Here is a 21,940-nt window from a genome sequence, read left to right on the forward strand (position 1 = left end):
ATTGTAGAATGGAATCTAAAACAGATTGGGAGCCTGTAGACAATGATTTGGTGGTTAACACTTGGGACCCACCATGAGTTCACTAGGAGGAAGATCATTTCAGACTGATGATGTTTTCTACTTATGAATAGTAATTAAACATTTATTATAACAAGGTGATTGTAAAGACTCTGATGAGACAAAATAAAGGCAAGATATTGTTGAACTGGTGGCCGAATTGAGTCAAGGCCTGATAAGGGATTATATACATTGTTGTAAAGGTAGGAAGAATTGGGGATGGGAAGAGACGGGGACGACAGAGAATGAGATGGCTGGATGGCATCACCGACTCGATGGACATGAGTTTGAGTGAACTCCAGGTGTTGGTGATGGACAGGGAGGCCTGGCGTGCTGTGATTCATGGGGTCGCAAAGAGTCAGACATGACTGAGTGACCGAACTGAACCGAACTGAAAGGTATCTCCATCACCCAGTATGGGGTGAGGTCTATACTGTAGTATCTTGGGGCTCTGTCCCTAGCTTTCTCCTGGTCCAAGTAGTAACAGTGACATAGTAATTAATGGGCTGCGATTCTGTGCAATTGTAAGTAATTCTACTCTTCCTTTCTCGCTGGGAAAACTTCAGGGAATACAAGGGAGTGAGGAAGACATTACTATGGGAATAACCTAACCTGTAAGTAAGCACTAACCTTTCAAACCCTTGAGCACTTTATGATTGATTACTGGCATTGCACCTCACAGCAGTTTGTGGAGTTGGCCACCCATCACTTCCACTTTCTCTCTGAGCCAAGAGAACACATCACATAACACTGGTGACATCAGTAACTCTGTCCTTCTTACTCTTGCCAAACACACAGAACTATGACATAAATGTGTAGATGTCATTTTGGGTAAAACAGGTCATGTCCCATTATACTGTAGATAATTATGACTTTTTTATTCTTTGGGGAAAAGGACAGTTTAGTTCAACAACGAGAAGGACACGTGACACAGACGGTCTCTCCCATGCCATGGTGCTAATGACCTGTGCCTTTCAGCAAGAGGACTATGAGGAATTTCCACCCACTCCCTTGGCTTAGAAGACTTCCCCGGTTCCTAAAGGGGAACTCCTATGCTGTGATCCAGGAACACCCTGTGTCCTTCTTAGTGCTGCTCATGCTGCCTGGTGACCCCAGGTTCAATTGTTCTTCCAGCAACTTGTGATATTCCCAGTGTCTAACGCATACAGGTCATAAATCTATACTTACTGAATTAAACTGAAAGGTTTATATGCAGAGTTCAACAGTGTCCCCTTCATTAGTTTCACTGAAAAATATCTGCCAAAAGAATAGTTACAGGGCTTCCTTGGTGGCTCGGTGGTAAGGAATCCACCTGCCAATCCAGGAGACATGGGTTCAATCCCTGATCTGGGAAGAGCCCTCATGCTGTGGAGCAGCAAATCCCATGTGCCATAACTGTTGGGTCTGTGCTCTAGAGTCTGAGACCCACAGCTACTGGAGCCCTAGAGCCTGTGCTCTGCAACAAGAGAAGCCACCACAATGAGAAGCCCTGGGACTGCAACTAAAAAGTAGCCCCTTCTTGCTGCAACTAGAGAAAGCCCTCGCAGCAATGAAGACCCAGAAGAGCCAAAGATAAATAAATAAAATTATAAAAAAGAATGGTTACAGCTGGAAGGGACCTTTGGAAACCCAAGCCCCTCATTTTGAAAGGTGGGACTCTGAAGCTGAGAAAGACAAGGACAACCCACTGAACCCATACCCAAATGCCAGTCTCCCAACAGCTGGTGTGGTACCCCATGGTCACAGCTTTCTCCCTCTATTTCCAGCCTTGTGAATGTTGTGTGCCACACCTGCTTCAAGAGGCAGGAGAAGCTCCACCGATGTGGGCAGTGCAAGTTTGCCCACTACTGTGACCGCACCTGCCAGAAGGATGCTTGGTTGAACCACAAGAACGAATGTTCAGCCATCAAGAGATATGGCAAGGTGCCCAATGAGAACATCAGGTGAGAGCTGGGCCCTGGGGTGGGGCTTTGGATTCCCGAATGTCAGGTGAGGAGTGGGGCGGCAGCGGGGCACCACGCCTTGGTCCAAGCAAGCTGGGCTAAGAGCACATCAAGAGAAAGCCCCAAAGAGACTGATTGCTTCTTCTGTGCTATCCCTTGGTCCGGGCTGTGCTTAGTCACTCAGTTGTGTCTGACTCTTTGCGACTCCGTGGTCCATAGCCTGCCAGGCTTCTCTGTCCACAGGGATTCTCCAGATGAGAATACTGGCTGCGGGTTGCCATGCCCGCCTCCAGGGGCTCTTCCCAACCCAGGAATCGAACCCAGGTCTCCCGCATTGCCAGTGGATTCTTTACCGTCTGAGCTATCAGGGAAGCCCCGCGCCACTTGGTCCGGGAAACCCATTTATGAGGGAATCTCCACTGGGTGGAGCTGGCTGCAGATTTGTTCTATGTGGCTCCTCAATGTTTAATTTTTAAAAATTTATCTGACCATCATATAATATGGCTTATATGAGGAATCTAAAAAAAAAAAAAGGTTCAAATGAACATATTTACCAAATAGAAATTGAGTCACAAATGTAGAAAACAAACGTATGGTTAGCAACTGAAGCTAACACAATGCTGTAAATCAAATATATGCTAATAAAAATTAATTAAAAACTGACCTGCTGTGTCAAAAAATTGGGAAGTTGCACATTAAAAAAATTAAGATTTCTGGCTTCTCTTAAAAAAAACGTGAAGATTTGGCAAAATGAGAGCTCAATAGCAACTAACTTCTTTAAAAAAATAGAACTTTTCAAATTATCACAACTCCACTTGTTCCCATGGTTGTACACTAGCCCTCTAGACTCATTACACCTGAAAGACATTTGCATTTGCAAAAATCTCTGCGCCAATACCTTCATTCCAGAGCTACCAAGTCCAGGAGGCGCTGCCAGGATAGGACCTGATGCTAGATTGCAGGTAGGTGTTTATGAAGCTGGCAATGGAGAGTGGAGGAGATGGGGATGGTGATGCTGGAGCATTTGAACTGAGCATTTTAACTGTGAAGTTAAAGCCCAGACTGGAATCATCATATCCTGGTAACTTATGGGAAACTACAAAATGAAATTTCTTAGTCAGCCTCCCCATCCCCGTCCCCCTTGGTTCCATCTGTTCAAATCTTACTTCTTCTTTTCCCCTACTCCTTCTTTTTGTAATTTCATGTGTAATTTTATTTATTTATGAATTTCATTGAGGTGTAATTGATTAAGTCGTAAGATATTGATATTTAAAATGTATTATATACATTGTGTTGATTTGCTATACATGTCTATCATGAAAGATCTATTTATCCACGGTCACCCAAGACAAGCTTTCTAAGTGAGTGCCCTGCAGGTTCAGAATGCCACCACCAATCTGGAGTGGTGAGCCTTTTCCTTTTCGTCTCTTCCTGCCTTCTGTAAAGGGAGGGTGGTATGAGAACCAGCACTCTGGAGGTTAGCATGGCAGGGAATGTGTATTACCCTCACTTTACTTGCCATTGAAGAGGTTCAGAGAGGGCAAGCAACTTGCCCAGAGTCACACAGTAAGAAGTGGAGTCATCAGACTTCTTCTCCAGTGCTCATCTCAGTTAGCCGCAGGGTCAGGAGAGACACAGGTAACTGGACCTCACTGTGTCCCCAGACCCCTCTCATGGCTTCCCAGACCCACAAAACATGGCTTCCACTTCCGTCTTCACCTTTATTTGCTTTCCTCTCCTTGCTCCCTAGCTCCAGCACCTTGCTGTTTCTTTTTTCCCCTGCTTCTTTTCACTGGACCCTGCAGCATGTGGGATCTTAGCTCCCCAACAAGGGACTGAACCCATGTCCCCTGTTGTGGAAGTTCAGAGTCTTAACCACTGGACCACTAGGGAAGTCCCCACTTTGCTGCTTCTAATCATGCCAAGCTCTCTCTCTCTCTTTAAGGCCATTGTACTCGCTGCTCTTTCCCCATCTGCACAGGGTTGGCTCCTGTTCACTCCACTGGCAGCCCCGTGTGCCTCCTCCAGCCTCCCTTGAGCACCTTGGCTTCCCCTCCCCCTCCCCCTCCGGTCACCCTGTTTGATTTTGGGCATAGCACTTAGCACTAGTTTAGATTATCTTTTCAACTTAGGTCTCCTCGACTCTAAGAGGGCTTCCCTAGTAGTTCAGTCAGTAAAGAATCCACCTGCAATGCAGGAGACGTGAGTTTGATCCCTGGGTGGGGAAGATACCCTGGAGAAGGAAATGGCAATCCACTCCAGTATTCTTTCCTGGGAAATCCCATGGACAGAGGAGTCTGGCAGGCTACAGTCCACAGGATCGCAAGAGTAAGACAGGACTTAGTGACTAAACCACCAACCACCACTCTAAGACGCTTCACGACACAAGGAATTCCACACATCTAGTTCAGAACTGTTATCTTGAGCCCGACACCGCGCCAGGCAGCAGGAGGCACTCCGCAAGCGGTTGTAGAAAGAACGATCGCAGCAAGGCTTCACTCACTGCACCCTTCTGCACAGGCTGGCGGCACGCATCATGTGGCGGGTGGAGAGAGAGGGTAGCGGGCTCACCGAGGGCTGCCTGGTCTCCGTGGACGACCTGCAGAACCACGTGGAACACTTCGGGGAGGAGGAGCAGAAGGAGCTGCGGTTGGACGTGGACACGTTCCTGCAGTACTGGCCGCCGCAGAGCCAGCAGTTCAGCATGCAGTACATCTCCCATATCTTCGGCGTGGTGCGTAAGAGTTCGCCCAACGTGGGGGTAGGGTGGGGTGGAGGTGGGCAGCGACCCCAGCGCTGCCAGGTCAGAGAGGAAGGGGAGGGACTTCTCTCGTGGTCCGGTGGTCAATACTTGCCCTTCCAAAGCAGGGGATGCAGGTTCAATCCCTGGTTGTGGATCTAAGATCACACATGACAAAAAAACCAAAAACAAAACAGAGGCAATGTTGTAGCAAATCCAATGAATACTTTAAAAATGATCTGCATTGAAAGAACGTGTGGACTGGGGAGGCCAAGCAAAGCTCTGGAGGGCAAAGGAGGCCTTAGATGAGGAGCTCTCACTGTTCTCTCTCTGGTCTTGCTTTGCTATGAGGTCATTCCTGTGGGGTCTGAAATCAACATCCCACACAAAAGCTACTCTTTATCTCCCACCGCATATTCAGATGTTGATTTACTTTCTTGTTCATCTGTACTTCGTATACTTTCTCTACTCCACAAATGAAGACCCAGGGGTACTTCCCTGGTGGTCCAGTGCTTGAGACTTTGTCTTTCAATGCAGGGGGCGTAGGTTCCATCCATGGTCAGGGAGCTAAAACCCCCACATGCCTCATGGCCAAAAAAACCAAAACAACAGAAGCAACATTGTAACAAATTCATTAAAGACTAAACATGGTCCACACCCCTCCCCTCCCCCCCAAATCTTGAAAGAAAAGAAAATGAAGATCCAATCACTATTTCTTCTTGCCAACCAGGCACTTTGGAAATAAGATTCTTCCTTTTTCCAGATCTAATGGGCTGATCATGGGGACCCAGGGAGAGGAGAGTAGGGGCTTTCTGGAGGGTGCTGTCTTGAGCCACAAATCCAGGCCTCCTGAAGCCATGAGTGAGGAGGGGATGGGAGCCCAGTGGGTCAGCAGACTCAGGCTGTGTGCTATGGGGGCTTGTCTCCCATCTGGCAGGCTGAGTGCCTTCTGGGCTGCTGGTGAGTGGGCTGAGGAGGGAGTTCTTATAGTAAAATAGTATGATCATGCGCAGCACCTCTGAGTCCTCCCCATGTGCCAGTGCTTCTGTAATAAAGTTGTCCAGAGAAACAGAACCATAAGGACGTGTGTGTGTGTAGAAAGAGAGCGAGCGAGTGAAAAAGAGATTTAATGAACTGTCTCTTGTGACTGTACGGGCTGCTGGTAGGCCACCAGGCTGAAGACCCAAAAAGAAGAATTGTGTTTCAAGTACAAAGGCAGTCTGCTGAAAGAATTCCTTCTTACTTGGGGAATCAGTCTGGCTCTATGAAGGCCTTCGACTGATTATATGAGGCCCACCTCCATTGTGCAGGCTAACCTGCTTTGCTCTAAGCTTCCCAATTTAAATGTTCACCTCGACCAAAGAACACCTTTTAGAAAAATACAGAATCATGTTTAACCAAATAACTGGTCACCACAGCCCAGCCAAATTGACATAAAATTAACCATCCCAGTGTCCCAGATATTATTTTATTATTGTACGCAATCTCTGCAACACAAGAGGAAGTTCGGGGTTTTTTCTGGCACTGCTGTGTAGCTTGTGAGATCCTATATCCCCAACCAGGGACTGAACTCCTGCCCATGGCAGTAAAAGCAATGAATCTTAATCACTGGGCCACAAGAGAATTCCCATCTTGGACTTTTTTAGAATATAGCAACCCCAGACTTTCAAGGTAATGGTGCAAATTGAGACTCTTGCATGGTACTAATCTTGAGGGTCATTTGGAATCACATAGAGATCAGGAGACTAACTGTTTTGTTTTCAAACTCTCTAAGCATTTCCAGAATGAGACCAGGTTTTCTATTTTTAAAAAACCTTCAACAGCTGGTTAGTGTTCTGCACCAAGTCTGTGTCTGGTCTGTTATCCGACTCTCATCTTTTCTTCTGGGCAGATTAATTGCAATGGCTTCACACTCAGTGACCAGCGAGGCCTGCAGGCTGTGGGCGTGGGTGTCTTCCCCAACCTGGCCCTGGTGAACCATGACTGCTGGCCCAACTGCACTGTCATATTTAACAATGGCAAGTGAGTATGTCTTTAACTTGGGTTGGTGTGCTGGGGATGGGGAGACAGTAGGGTATCATCTCTACACTTGACTTAAACCAAAAGTAAACTGCTGGACCTGAACTAGCATGGATTTCATCTGGATAGAAACTTGAAATTTTATTCCAGAATAAGTGTAGAGAGGACAAATGTAATGAGGAAAGTAGCAAAGTGATTTCTGAGTCTTTGTATATTTCTCGAGGTTGCTGAGATATGTTAAATAAATCTCTAACTACTATGTAATTTCGAACCTGAAGCCTGAGATTTTCTATCTAGGGGTCATTGCAGAGCATCATCGGCCGAGAAGGCACTTGTCAGGAGCATGTGTTAGTCAAGTTCCCAGCAGAAATCAGAAGACACACTCAAGGGTTACCCTAAGAGAATTTAATAAAAGGGCAATTGATAGAAGTGTGGGTAAAGCTGAAGAAACTGACAAAAGAATGGTGAGGTGTCCAGAATCTGGGCAGCAACATGAAATCATGACCTCCTCTAGACCTAGAGGGGTGATGGACGAAGTGCTGTTCCTGTGGCTGATGAGAGTTGTAGCCATGGGAGGGGGCCCTTTGTCCCCCAGCCCAACAGCTCACCTGTGCCTGTAGAGAAACCAGCCGCAGCTGGAACCATGGTCAGGCAGAGAGGGAGCCAAGAGACTAAATACCCCAATTTCTCTCCCCTCCCACCTTCTTATCTCCTCCCATTGGCTAAACCAGAAGCCAGGTGACCAAGGAATCTGGTGATGAAAACTTCAGAGGTCAGCCTCGCCCCCTGGAAGGCACAGATCAGGGGACTGAAGAGCAGAGAACAGAATTTGGGGTGGGGTGCAAATGGAGAAGAGTCAGAAAACATGATAAATCCAGGTTGTCCATGGTTCAGACTGAGGGAGCTTTGGGGATATGAAGAAAAGTGTTAGTCACTCAGTTGGTGTCTGACTCTTTGTGACCTCATATCCTCTATCCATGGGCTTCTTCAGGCAAGAATATTGGAGTGGGTAGCCATTCCCTTCTCCAGGGTGTCTTCCTGACCCAGGGATGGAACCCGGGTCTCCTGCTTTGTAGGCAGATTCTTTACTGTCTGAGCTACCGGGGATATAAGGCCTAAGAAATATTTCTTTTACTCTTAGAGATGAGCTCTTATGATGATGCAAGTTGACTATAAGCCATCAAAAATGAGCAGGTTTCCCCCCAAAGATAATGGTTTCTGGTTCTCAGCCAAGAAACAAGCTTATGCTCCAGTGGAGCCTGGACTCTAATTTCACTTTTCCTTCCTAATTCTGGAAGCAAGGGCATGCCTGACACTATGCTTTTGAGCACTCGAGAAAGTCCCTCAAGACAGAAAAGTTTATTTTGGACCCAGATGACATTCTTTTCCCAGTATATTTGTGTTTCCCTTCCTAAACCTCTTGAGGTCCCTGGCCTGGACCTCATGGAATCCTCCTGAGAAGGACTGGTGTCTGGAGTTACCCTGGGAGGCAGAGAGAATCAAATTCACAAGTGGGGCTGGTCTTTCTGGGTACCCCTCCCATAAGTGATGGTGACCCAGTGCCCTTCTTGTCACTACCACAGAAACCTGGGGGGCCCTTTCTTCAGATCATCACTGGTGTCCACTCTGGCTTCAATGCATCCACTAATTTTGAACAGGCACGTGGTACCCGAGCTTCTTGGCTGTTGTGTGAGAGAAGGTGACTTTGCAGTAACAGCCTAGGTGTCTGCCATAGTGGAAAGAATATTGGTTGTGGTGTTAGGAGTCCAATTCTAGTCCCAGAAATTTTTACATACTACCTATGTGACTGATCTCCAGACACATTCAAACTCTTCCCAAGACAGACATCAAAAGAGGCCACCCTTATGCCCAAGATGCTTGTTTAGAGGGATAATAATATGTAGCTTCCCATATGGTTTTTTAGCATTCTACCTTACTTATTTATGGAAAAGAATGCCTGCAGGAACATTTATTTCATTAGCAAGAAATTGATGTTGTTCAGTTGCTTAGTCGTGTCCAACTCTTTGTGACACCATGGACTGCAGCACGCCAGGTTCCCTGTTCTTTTCTATCTCCCAGAGTTTGCTCAAACTCATGTCCATTGAGTTGATGATGCCATCCAACCATCTCATTCTCTGTTGCCCCCTTCTCCTCTTGCCCTCAATTTTCAATTTAAAGAGAAATTAGCCAGAGTAAACCATCCAAGGACTGTTTGATTCTGCTTCTTGGTGGCAATGCAGCTGGTGACTTGAAATTGAAGCCCTATTGGCCTACCACTCAGAAGACCCTAAAGCTTTGAAGGGCTACTCCAAGCCCAATTTGCCCATGATTTGGTGTTCAAACTTGTCTGGGCAACCAGGAGCATCTTTCATGAATGGTTCACATGCTTTTTTTTGCCCTGCCGTTGAAAAATATGGTAGCCCTCTACTTTTGAATTCATTGTCTTATGACAGTCTCATTGCCAGCTTACAGATGAAAATACCAAGGCCCAGGGAAGGAAAGTAACTTGTCCAAGGCTGAGTCCTTTTGAACCCAGAACTTCTCATTCCATATCAAATGTACTTTCTATTACACCAGGCTACATCTTGGCAAGGGAACTCAGCTAGAAGGGGTTGGGAGAGAGGTGGTCGTGCCGGCCAAAGCTTTGATGGCATAACCTGGAATGCTGTGCACTGTTGCTAGCTGTACGGGACGAGCCAATGGTAATGATTTCCATTTGGGTGTCTGTTTTGTTTTTCAGTCATGAGGCAGTGAAATCCATGTTTCACACCCAGATGAGGTGGGTCAGTCTTCGAAAATCTCCCTGTTCCTCTGACCCATCTCCCTCACTTGCCTGATTTGCTGGGACTGCCCCTTCCTGAGACCCCTTGGTTGCTGTCTGTAATGCCTGTCCGCTCCCCCAAATCTCATCTTTGCTGAATGCTGTGTGTTTAATGCATTTGTGCTAATCATCTTGTTCCTCACCCACCACTACCTTCTGTGCTGTGCTTTCTTTTGCTCCCTTTCTTCCTTCTCTTTTACTCCTCATTCCTTTCTCTCCTCCAACCCCGAAGTATGACGGTCCCTTCCAGTCCACATCATCTTAGAAAAACACACATGATTCCTCTAAATTCTGTTTCCCATGAAATGAGGACTGTTGATATTACTGACCTACTAAAGGACTGTGTTTGTTCATAACCTCCAATTTCTCACTCAGAATAGTTCCAAAACTGGTATCTGTAGTTGTGATGTTTTTGGTAAGTATTTATTCATGTATTCTCTTTACAGCTTCTGGGTCAACTATGAATTAATGGCCAGTATGATATGATAAAGCTCTTGAGTTCAAAATTTTGGCCCCATTGCCACAGTGCTATGGGACCTTCAGGGAAGTTACTTCACCTCTCTGGGTATCAGCATCCTCATCTGTGAAATGAGGAGGTCAATGCCCTGTAGCTGGGACATATTAGAATTATAAGCAGAGCTGCAATTAGGTTATCTTGCCCTTCTCTCCTTTTGCTTTTCGCTCCTTCAGTAATAGTCAAAAATTGTAGTGGAGATGAAAGGAAACAAGGGACTAAAGATGACAGTTTTGCCGGTCTCCATATAAATTGAGTGTGTGTGTGTGTGTGTGTGTATATATATATATGTATATGTATGTATGTATATATATATATGATCACACATATTGGGCATGGCAGTGTACCCCACTTTGAGAGAAGTAGTCACCTCAGATGCCTGGACACACGTGTCACTGCGATTCAGCTGTTCCTTGCTGGGCCGTCACCTCATAACATGTGGAAGGGGTTGTCTCTGACTGAGACCATCTCCTGCCTTTCACATGGCATCTGACTCAGCCTCTTTGGGAGGTGAAGGGAATGACCGTGGACCTCCCTGCAGATGCTTTCCTAGCCCTCCACATCCTGCCACTCACTCTTTAGGTGATGGGTTCTCTCTGGGAAGGAAGGTGCCAGGATCTTGGGGAGATACAGGAGCACAGCTTAGATAGAGAAGTTTGCTGGGCTCACTACTCTTTCTGTAGCTTCTGGCCTTGGGGGTAGAAGATGCATGCCTGAGAGGCCCATGGGCTGCTCTCTGCTGGTTTGGCTTAGCTGCGTGTCAGTCGTGCAGCGGCCTTTTGTCTTCAGCATGTTCTGTCTCTATTACATGGTAGGTGTGTAGTGCTGTAGGTAACTGGAGGCTCAGGTCTAGGCTGGAAGGTGGTTGAAATGTCATCTGCTCTCTCTAACCCACCTTCAACCCCAAATCCATGTCCCCAAGTAAACAAAAAAGTGAAAAATGCAGTGGGCTACTAAAGAGCCAGCCTTTAGTTGCCTTCAGAGATCTCCAAGCATAACTCTCCCCATTTAATGCTGGCTTGAACCACTGGACCAAAAGTTTAGATAAGCCAGGGCTTATAATTAGACACAAAATGGGCTAAGATTGTGGGTACCTGAATATGTGTGTTTCTGAGAGAAGCAGTCCCTGACTAACCAGACATGACTATTAAGTCTTCTCTTGTTTGAAGTTTGTACCTTATGATTTCTCCCTTCCTTTGTTACAATCAGTGGCTAAATGCACAGGGATAATTGCAGACATGGAAGCGTCATATGCTTTTATGACCAAGCCCAGCTCTCTACTGGGAGTCTATTTGAGCTGATTCCACAGCAACAGACTGAATGGGGCAGATTTTATTGTTAGGACAAGTAGAGCAGACCTATTCAGAAAACTGTCCTTTATGTCACAATTCCCCCTTTTGGAGAAATGTTTTCTCAGAGTGTTAGTGGAAGTTGTCTTTGAGGTACAACTCCTTGAAACCTTGAAAAGTATATATCCCACCCTGGATTTGATTGACTCTTCTCTTTTACCTTGGTCCAGAATTGAGCTCCGAGCCCTGGGCAAAATCTCAGAAGGAGAGGAGCTGACGGTGTCCTATATCGACTTCCTTAACATCAGTGAAGAACGCAAGAAGCAGCTGAAGAGACAGTACTACTTTGAGTGCACGTGTGAGCACTGCCAGAAGGGGCTGAAGGACGACCTCTTCCTGGGGGTGAAAGACGACCCGAAGGTACACGCAGCCCCACTACTGGGGTGCTTTGGGGCATCTTCCTCAAGAGCGGGGCAAGGGTGGATTCCCCAGCTAACCAGGGTGCCCTTGCCTTGCTGATGGGTGGGCAGAGCATCACAGATGGGTCCTGGCTGGTGTCTTGGTGCCTCTGCTTGCCAGGTTTTTGAGTTTGGGGACAATTTTCTCAATTGTCAAATAGGAACATGACATGTGAGGGGCTGTTATGAGGATTAAACAGGATGCTCTATGTAAGGGAAATGGCTTAGAGAGTAGACACAATAAATTTAAATTCCTCTTCTTGCCCCCTTGCACATTAAGTGATGCAGAGAGTTTCTCATCAAGAGACCAGATGGGCAAAGAGATTTGTTGTCAGATCATCACAAATATGTTCCTAGTCTCATGGAAATGGGCAATGTGCAGACCAGGGGATATTTAGATTGGTTAAAATGTTTACCTCCTGAGTAGCTCTTTGCTCATCAATAGTGAGACCACTGAGCATTGAAAGTCTTATCGACGAGGAGGTCAGGGGCTTGCTGAATTGGGAGAGCTAGGCTGCTAGGTGTCAGGATAGCCAATTAAAGCAGCAAGTAATTGATTCCTGTAATGGTAAAGCATGAGGCTGAAACTGGAGTGGGCGCCGATTCCCCCAGTCCATTTCCCACCCATGGGAAGGTACACAGGTGGAGAGTCAGGTAGATCAGCACAGATGTGAGGGTTGGCTCACTGCTGAGGGACCCAGAACTGAAGGCTCTGCAGTTTTATGGACCCTGAGGCATGTGAGTGAGGGAGTGGGAGGTAGGGGAAGAGTTAGGAGTGGAAAAGTCCTGGATACAGAGTCAGAATGAGCAAGCATGTCTTAAAATCCCCCAGGGACTTCCCTGGTGGTCCAGTGGTTAAGACTCCATGCTTCCAATGCATGGGGTATGGGTTCCATCCTCAGTCCAGGAGCTAAGATCCTACATGCTATGTGGTGAGGCCAAGAAAATACTAAAAAAAAAAAAGAAAAAAAAGAAAATATCCCCCAACTCTACTTTCACAATAAGCAGGCCTCAGTAGAGGCTCCTGAATAAGATCTCAAGACCTCAATCAATCAACTATACTTCAATTAAAAAGAGAGACAGAGAGACTTAAGAATGAAGGCACCTGGGTGAGAGTGTGACCTGCCAGGGTGGGCCTGAGCCCTTGGCTGCATCTCCCTTCAGAGACTGGTGCACTGGCATTGCACCAAGTCTCTTGTGGGGAGGGCAGCTTTCCCTCCTACCTGTGTGGTCTGCCAGGTACAGCTTATAGTCAGATCTGAAAAAGTATATATAGGTTTTTAACCGGGCGCCAGACTCCTTGGAGAGACTAACTCAGTACTTCTGTATAATGCACAATCCATCAGTGCATTTGAAGACACAGATATAATTGTGAATTAACTTAACTTCTGTATCCTATTGGGCTTCCCAGGTTGCACTAGTGTAAAGAACCCACCTGCCAAAGCAGGAGACATAAGGGACTCAGGTTTGATCCCTGGGTTGGGAAGATCCCTTGGAGGAGGGCATGGCAACCCACTCCAGTATTCTTGTCTGGAGAACCCCCTGGACAGAGGAGCCTGGCGGACTGTAGTCCATAGGGTCTCAAAGAGTCGGACATGACTGAAGTGACTGAGCACACACACATACACTGCCTCCTGTGGGTTGGCAGAAACTTGTCTCTGGTTAGAGCAAAGGCTACAAACAAAATTGACTTCTAGGTTCAGATGGTGGGACCCCACTCAATTCCTTATGGCATCAGTGCTACTGTCCCCCACTCATCTCTCTCTCATCCCCAGGCTGTTCTAGACTTTTTTTTTTGCCACTAGCTTATTTTTATTTTTAATAGATAATATTTTTTACCCTTTGGCCAAGCTGTTCTAAGAATTACCCTGCAGATATACTTGCATACATGCATGGGTATATGTATGAAGAGATAGGACACTGTGGCATTGTTGGAAACAACAAAATATTGAATAATACCTAAATAACCACCGACAGGGAAATATTTAAGTTAAGGCAATACCTCAAAGTCACTAAAACTGATTAGGTATATCTTTATGTACAAATATGAAAGGAGCTATATTTCTTTTTTCCCATTTATTATTTTTTAATTGAAGCATAATTAATTTACAGTATTGTGTTAGTCTCTGGTATACAGCAAAATGATTCAGTTATACATGTATGTGTGCATGCTAAGTTGCTTCAGTCATGTCCAACTCTGTGTGACCCTCTGGACTGCTGCCTGCCAAAGTTCTCTGTCCATAAGATTTTCCAGGCAAGAATACTGGAGTGGGTTGCCATGCCCTCCTCTAGGGGATCTTCCCGATCCAGGGATAGAACCTGTATCTCCTATGTCTCCTGGATTGGCAGGCAGGTTCTTTACCACTAGTGCCACCTGGGAAGCCTATACACACACACGCATGATTCTTTTTCATGTTTTTGCCCATTATGGTTTATCATAGGATACTGAATATAGTTTCCGGTGCTACATAGGAGGACTTTGTTGTTTATTCATTCACTAGATAATAGTTTGCATCTGCCAGCCTCAAACTCCCAATCTTTCCCTCCCCGCCGCCTTGGCAACCATAACTCTGTTCTCTCTGTCTGTGAGTCTGTTTCTATTTTGTAGACAAGTTCGTTCATCTCATATTTTAGATTCCACATGTAAGAGGTACCATATGGTATTTGTCTTTCTCTTTCTGGCTTACGTCACTCAGTATGATAATCTCTAGGTCCATCCATGGAGCTGCAAATGGCATTATTTCATTCTTTTTTAATCTCTGTGTAATATTTCATTGTGTTTATGTGCCACATCTTCTTTATTCATTCATCTGTTGATGGGCATTTAGGTTGTTCCCGCATTTTAGCTATTGTGATTAGCTGAGCTCTATTTCTTTTTTTTTAATCTTACTTATATTTGGTTGGGCTGGGTCTTCCTTGCAGCGCACAGGCATTCTCTAGTCGTGGTGAGCAGGGGCAACCCTTCGTTGCAGTGCTCAGGCTTCTCATTGTGGTGGCGTCTCTTGTTTCAGAGCACATGCTCCGGTTGCTTTTGTAGTTGTGACCCACAAGCTCAGTAGTTGTGGCTTGTGCGCTCTAGAGTGCAGGCTTAGTAGTTGTGGCACATGGGCTTTAGCTGCTGTGTGGCATATGGGATCTTCTTGGACCAGGGATCAAACCCGTGTCCCCTGCACTGGCAGGTGGATTCTTATCCACTGTGCCACCAGGGAAGTCTGAGCTCTATTTCTTAAGGGAAAAGAGTTAAGGGGCCAAACATTGACATATGAATTTGTTTTCTAGGGCTGCCATAACACCCAGAACCCCAAATTGGGTGACTTACAATAGAAATGTATTGTTTCCCAGTTCTGGAGGCTAAAATTTGAAATCAAGGTCTTGGCTGGACTGGTTCCTATTGAGGGCTATGAAGGAAGGATCTGCTCTAGGCCTCTTTCCTTAGATGGTAGATGGCCCTGGGCCTCTTTCCATGGTCTTCCCCTCATGCGTGTATCTTTCTCTTTACCTGGCATTCTGTTTATGAGAACACCAGTGCCACTGGATGAAGGGGCCACCCTTAATTAAGTATGACCCCATCGTAATTAATTACATCTGCACTGACCCTATTTCTAAATAAGGTCACAATTTGAGGTACTAGGGGTTAGAACTGAAACATGAATTGAATTTGGGAGGGGAATGTAACAGTGTATGCAAATTAAAATTAAATTTATTTAATTATTAAAATTAGAAGGGACATATGCACTCACACAGATACGCATACCCACATGTGTGTGCAAGCAGAAGTCAATCTCGATACAGGGCAGGATACAAAACACTCTGGGATGTGTTCTTTTTAAAAAATTGTTTATTTATTTATTTTTGATTATGCTGGGTCTTCATCACTGCGTGTGGGCTTTCTCTCGTTGAGTTGCGGTGAGTAGGGGCTACTCTTCGTTGCGGTGCGCTGCCTCTAGGGCACTCGGGTGTCAGTAGTTGCAGCACGCAGACTCAGTAGTGGCGCACAGGCTGTTGCTCAGTGGCGTGTGGAATCTTCCCAGACCAGGGACTGAACCCATGTTCCCTACATTGGCGGGCAAACTCTTATCCACTGCACCACCAGGGAAGCCCCAGGAAGGTGTTCTTTATAGGAACAAACCCATTTTCACAGAATCTAAGGTTCTATATTCCAGGAAATGTGTATTGGCTTGAATGTATGGGGCACTGAGCTCAGTACCACAGGAGGTACAGAAAGGAATAAGCTACTGTGTCCACCCTTACCCTGACCTTCCAGAACCTGCAGGTTAACGTGTATCTTATCTGCAAGCCAGCCAGCCTTCCCGCCTGCTGCCTGGACCTGAGTAATTTTTGCATAACTTGCTTCTCAGTTCAGTTCAGTTCAGTCGCTCAGTCGTGTCCGACTCTTTGCGACCCCATGAATCACAGCACGCCAGGCCTCCCTGTCCATCACCAACTCCAGGAGTTCACTCAAACTCATGTCCATCGAGTCGGTGATGCCATCCAGCCATCTCATTCTCTGTCGTCCCCTTCTCCTCCTGCCCCCAACCTTTCCCAGCATCAGAGTCTTTTCCAGTGAGTCAACTCGTCGCATGAGGTGGCCAAAGTATTGCAGTTTCAGCTTTAGCATCAGTCCTTCCAATGAACATCCAGGATTGATCTCCTTTAGAATGGACTGGTTGGATCTCCTTGCAGGCCAAGAGACTCTCAAGAGTCTTCTCCAACACCACAGTTCAAAAGCATCAATTCTTCGTCAATAAGTTTTCTTCACAGTCCAACTCTCACATCCATACATGACCACGGGAAAAACCATAGCCTTGACTAGACAGACCTTTGTTGGCAAAGTAATGTCTCTGCTTTTTAATATACTGTCTAGGTTGGTCATAACTTTCCTTCCAAGGAGTAAGCGTCTTTTAATTTTATGGCTTCAATCAGCATCTGCAGTGATTTTGGAGCCCAAAAAAAATAAAGTCTGACACTGTTTCCACTGTTTTTCCATCTATTTCCCATGAAATGATGGGACCAGATGCCATGATCTTTGTTTTCTGAATGTTGAGCTTCAAGCCAACCTTTTAACTCTCCTCTTTCACTTTCATCAAGAGGCTTTTGAGTTCCTCTTCACTTTCTGCCATAAGGGTAGTGTCATCTGCATATCTGAGGTTATTGATATTTCTCCCGGCAATCTTGATTCCAGCTTGTGCTTCTTCCAGCCCAGCGTTCCTCATGATGTACTCTGCATATAAGTTAAATAAGCAGGGTGACAATATACAGAACTTGCTTCTACCACTACCTAATTTTTAAGAGGCAAGACCTTCTTTTCTCCCTTCTGAAATTAAATGAAATAATTGTAGTTATTTCTTTGAATCTTTTGAAATTTCTTTTTATAGAAACCAAGTTAAGGTATTAGTTTAACTATATACTAATTAGTACAAATGAACTCAAAATAAATTAGATAAGAAACAGGTATTACTTATTATGACATGGAATATCTGTTTCTTACCTAATTTATTTTTAGTTCATTGCAGGCATGCTAAGTTGCTCAGTTGTGTCTGACTCTTTACAACCCTGTGAACTGTAGCCTGCCAGGCTCCACTGTCCATGGGATTTCCCAGGCAAGAATACTGGAGTAGGTTGCCATGCCCTCCTCCAGGGAGTGTCCCTGATCCAGGGATCGAACCTGTGTCTCTTTATGTCTTCTGTATTGGCAGGCTGACTCCTTACCACTAGTGCCACCTGGGAAGCCCCTTTGAGTTCATTAGTACTAATTAATTTATTTCCCATTTACTTGCCCTGAAAGGACCCATCTATGCTCATATAATACACTGTACATGTAGATTTTAATATTTTTGTATATTTTATACGTTTTTAGGAGAATATCTTTACACACACCCAAAAATCTATAGTTACATTTTAAGATTCTGAAATCAGATATGTTGTTTTTTCTTTTTTCCATTTAATCTTTTTATTTTTTATGGGAATAGAGCCAATTAGCAATGTTGTGTTAGTTTCAGGTGCATAGCAGAGCAAGCCAGCTATACATATACATGTATCCATTCTCCTCCAAACTCCCCTCCCACACAGGCTTTTGAATTTTTTGATATTTACCTGGCAATACCAATAATTAAGTAGGTGATGTGTGGCTGTTAGTTCCTGCCCCTTCACTTTAGATAAGCTGCCACCAGATGGTGCCCATATGTCCACATCTTCCTTTCTGAATTGAAGAGCTGACATCTCTCTTGAGAAAAAACATCAGTGATTTCTGCTTGAACCGACCTGGATTTAAAGCAAAAGCTTTTTATTATTTTTATATCAAAATGGTTTCTCTATTAAAATAAAGAAATAACAATAACTTGGGTTTTCATGGTGGCTCAGACAGTAAAGAATCTGCCTGCAATGCGGAAGACCTGGGTTCGATCCCTGGGTTGGAAAGATCCCCTGGAGAAGGGAATGGCTACCCACTCCAGTATTCTTGCCTGGAGAATTCCATGGACAGAGGAGCCTGGTGGGCTACAGTCTATGGGGTCGCAAAGAGTCAGACATGAATTTGGTTTCTATATTAAAATAAAGGAATAACAATGACTCAACCAAAACAAGTGAGCAGAAAAAAATTTTTGAGTGTAATTTTTTAAAAGCAAGTGCATTTGAAGACATAATAAAAGGCTATTATAGCATACTGGAGAAGGGAATGGCTACCCACTCCAGTATTCTTGCATGGAGAATTCCATGGACAGAGGAGGCTGGCAGGCTGTAGTCCATGGGGTCACAAAGAGTCAGATGCGACTGAGTGACTAACACTTTCACTCCCCTTGCCCCTAAATATTGTAGTGGGAAGGACACTGGAGAAAAAATTAGGAGGCCTATGTTCTCATTCTGGCTGTGACCCTGAATGTCTAAGCTTGGGTAAGGTTCTTCCTTGTGGGTTTCAGTTTCCTCATCTGTGAAGTGGGGCATTGGACTAACTTATTAACAGTTCCTTCAGGCTTTTCTATGATGTCATAACAATTGCTTTTATTTAAATAATGCTTTATCACAGCCTGATAAGCTCCTCTCTGTACACCAGCCTTTGTGACTCAACTTCAAACTTTCAGTTGGCATCAAATTGTTTCTGACTTATATATATATATATATATATATACATATAGAGCTGGATAAAAATAAAAACTGAATATTGTTAAAATGAGAAAATAGCACCAATTTCCCTCAGTTGTAGCTTTGGATCGTCCTTGTTTAGGTTGCTGTTTTTTAAATTTTTTATTTTTTCCCTCTTTCCCCAGCCTTCACCTGTGGTTTTCACAATGGGAATGTTTCAGTTTTTCAAGTTTGGAGAGCCAGTGTCTCCCTTTCCCTCCCCTCCTCTTCTTTTGGTTCCTCCCTCTTTGCCACTAGCTCCTCCCCTTCTCCTCTGGCTCCTCTCTCTTCCTGCCTATTTTCTATTAATCTTGGTGCTCCTGGAGAGTGGAACCTCTCTCTGTGGGGTTCCTTAAATCCTATCTCAGATCAGGTTTTCCTGCCTTTACTCTGAAAAGAGAGCCAAGTGGAACAGCCCATTTCCCTTCTCAGAATAGCTTTATCACATGTTGCATGGGTCAGTTAACAACCTTTCAGCCAGGTTGTTTTGAGAACCTTGGCAGTTGCCTCCTTGAAAAAATTTAACTCCCTTCAAGAGCTTAAAGTAGCACTTTTTCTTACAGCATCAAATTGAAGATTTTTTTTAAATGTGTTCTATAAGAGATGCACTTATTTTTTTAAATTTGTTTTTAATTGGAGGATAATCGCTTTATGACATTATGATGACTTCTGCCATTCAACAATGTGATTCAGCTGTAAGTATGCAGATGTCTCTCCCTCTTGAATCTCTCTCCATCTCCCCATCCCACCCCTCTAGGTTGTCACAGAGCACCGTGTTGACCTCCCTGCACTATACAGCAATTTCCCATTAACTATCTGTTTTCCTTATGGTAATATATATATTTCATTGCTACCCTCTCAATTCTCGCCACCCTGTCCTGCCCCTGCTATGTCCAAGGTCTGTTCTCTATGTCTGCGTCTCTATTCCTGCCCTGCAGATAGGTTCATCAGTACCATTTTTCTTACATCTAACAGCTTGGTATTCTCTGAGTCTATCCTGCAAGTTATTGATTACTCGAAAAGATTCACTAAGAATTTTGAATCTGATGGAACTTACAGTAGCTTGGAGACTAGTAGTCATCAACTAGATGGGATTTTATGAGCCAACACTTGGACAACAAATGATAGGTGAAATTGAAGATGTAGGTTTGATGGATGGATGATACAATACACCTCTGGATCCTACTCATAGGACTCTGTACACCAGGCAAGACGTGGACTCCTGTCACTAATGTGGTTGATTCAAACGGGCTTCGGGAAGCAGACACACACTGAAATGTGTGTGTCAGTGTGACATGACCAGTTAACTAACAGGGGGCTGAGTAGCACTCAGGTGGGAAGTCAACATTTGTGTCTTCAAGCAGGAAGGCAGCCAGAAATCTCAGCCAAATCAAAGGTCAAGGTGAAGGTTAACCCAGTAGTGAGACCCAATAGAAGAAGGCAGAGCACTGATGTTTGCATCAATTGTTGGGGTCAGGCTGTGAGGCAAGTACAGAAACAAACACAAAATTGTGGAGAAGCCCAGGCTTCCCTGGTAGCTCAGACAATAAACAATCTTCCTGCAATGCAGGAGGCCTGAGTTCCATCCCTGGGTTGGGTAGATCCCTTGAAGAAAGGAATGGCAACCCACTCCGATATTCTTGCCTGTAGAATTCCATAGACAGAGGAGCCTGGCAAACTACAGTCTAAGGAGTCACAAAGAGTTGGTCATGACTAAGTGACTGACATTTTCACTTTTCAGGTACAGAAGGATAAATGAAGGTAGTTAGAATTGTAGGGATAATGAAGAATTCCGAAGTCAAAGTAAGTGGGAGGGAGTGGAGAAAAAGAAACATAATCCCATTTCTTTAAGTGATCCTGATGTTGAAGCAAGCTTTTCTTGGTTGGCAGCTCTCCTACTGCAAGGTGAACACAGCAGAGCTGGCTCAAGACAGCTGGGAGCCTGAGGGAAGACCCTGATCTCCATTTATGGAGGAGGGTTGTTTTTAAGGGAACAGATGCCCATTCTCTTTTTAGTTTTTGATAGTTTAGGGAAGGTGACTCCACAAAACAATTTAAGCAGAAAATCTAAGCAGAGTTGTTGACCCCAATTCCTTATGGTAAAAAATACTGGATACTTGGAGACCTGATTAAATTAGTCTAGCTTCATACAGTAGAAAATTCTAGTTATTAAAAAAGCAATATAGGTTTTTTTTTTTTTATTTTAGAAAGCAGTTACAGGGCTTTTATTGCCTGGGATAGACATTTTCCTTAGAAAATTGGTCTCATGCTCCTTTCCCTCCAGACTGTTATGCTTATAACACAGAATTAATAAGATCTTCATGTGGGAAGCATGATAATGTCTGTAAAATTCTTTAAAATGCTTGGTAGTTTTGTTTTCATATTTATATGGGGAAATATCTACTGTTCAGTTACTAAGTTGTGTCCAACTCTGTGCAAACCCATGGAATGCAGCATTCCAGGGCCCCTGTCCTTCACTGTCTCCCTGCGTTTGCTCAGATTCCTGTCCATGGAGTCAATAATGCTATCTAACCATCTCATCTTCTGCCACCCCCTTCTTTTGCTTCAATATTTCCCAGCACTAGGGTCTCTTCCAATGAGTCGGCTCTCCACATCAGATGGCCAAAGTACTGGAGCTTCAGATTCAGCAACAGTCCTTCCAATGAATATTCAGGACTGATTTCCTTTAGGATTGACTGGTTTGATCTCCTCGCACTCCAAGGGACTTTCAAGAGTCTTCTTCAGCACCGCAGTTCAAAAGCATCAACCTTTGGCATTCAGCCTTCTTTATGGTCCAACTCTCACATCCATACATGACTACCAGAAAAACCATAGCTTTGACTATAATGAGTGAAAAAAAACAAAACAAAACAGGCAATAGAGAGAAATATGTTACTATATCAGTTAGAAAAACATGATGCTATTGATGTAGACACACTCATGCATGTGTGAACATGCAGGACCGAAGTTCAGCCAGTGTAAG

At 44.7% G+C, this 21,940-nt stretch overlaps 1 protein-coding gene across 3 annotated transcripts in view; it reads left to right on the plus strand.

Moving 5' to 3' along the window:
* Nucleotides 1-21,940, plus strand: part of SMYD1 (SET and MYND domain containing 1) — a 51,427-nt gene that overhangs the window by 14,231 nt on the left and 15,256 nt on the right. For 2 of the 3 annotated variants that reach the window (XM_088841372.1, XM_055399972.2), the window contains exons 2-6: nucleotides 1,824-2,000; nucleotides 4,521-4,734; nucleotides 6,632-6,762; nucleotides 9,500-9,538; nucleotides 11,614-11,803. In XM_088841372.1, coding sequence (XP_088697498.1) covers nucleotides 1,824-2,000; nucleotides 4,521-4,734; nucleotides 6,632-6,762; nucleotides 9,500-9,538; nucleotides 11,614-11,803 — 751 coding nt within the window. The remainder of the gene's footprint in view (nucleotides 1-1,823; nucleotides 2,001-4,520; nucleotides 4,735-6,631; nucleotides 6,763-9,499; nucleotides 9,539-11,613; nucleotides 11,804-21,940) is intronic. The other variant, XM_055399973.2, reaches the window with a different exon arrangement.

Source organism: Moschus berezovskii, chromosome 11 (assembly GCF_049115385.1).
Source record: "Moschus berezovskii isolate FMDL1 chromosome 11, NW_MosBer_1.0, whole genome shotgun sequence".
Classification (NCBI taxonomy): domain Eukaryota; kingdom Metazoa; phylum Chordata; class Mammalia; order Artiodactyla; family Moschidae; genus Moschus; species Moschus berezovskii.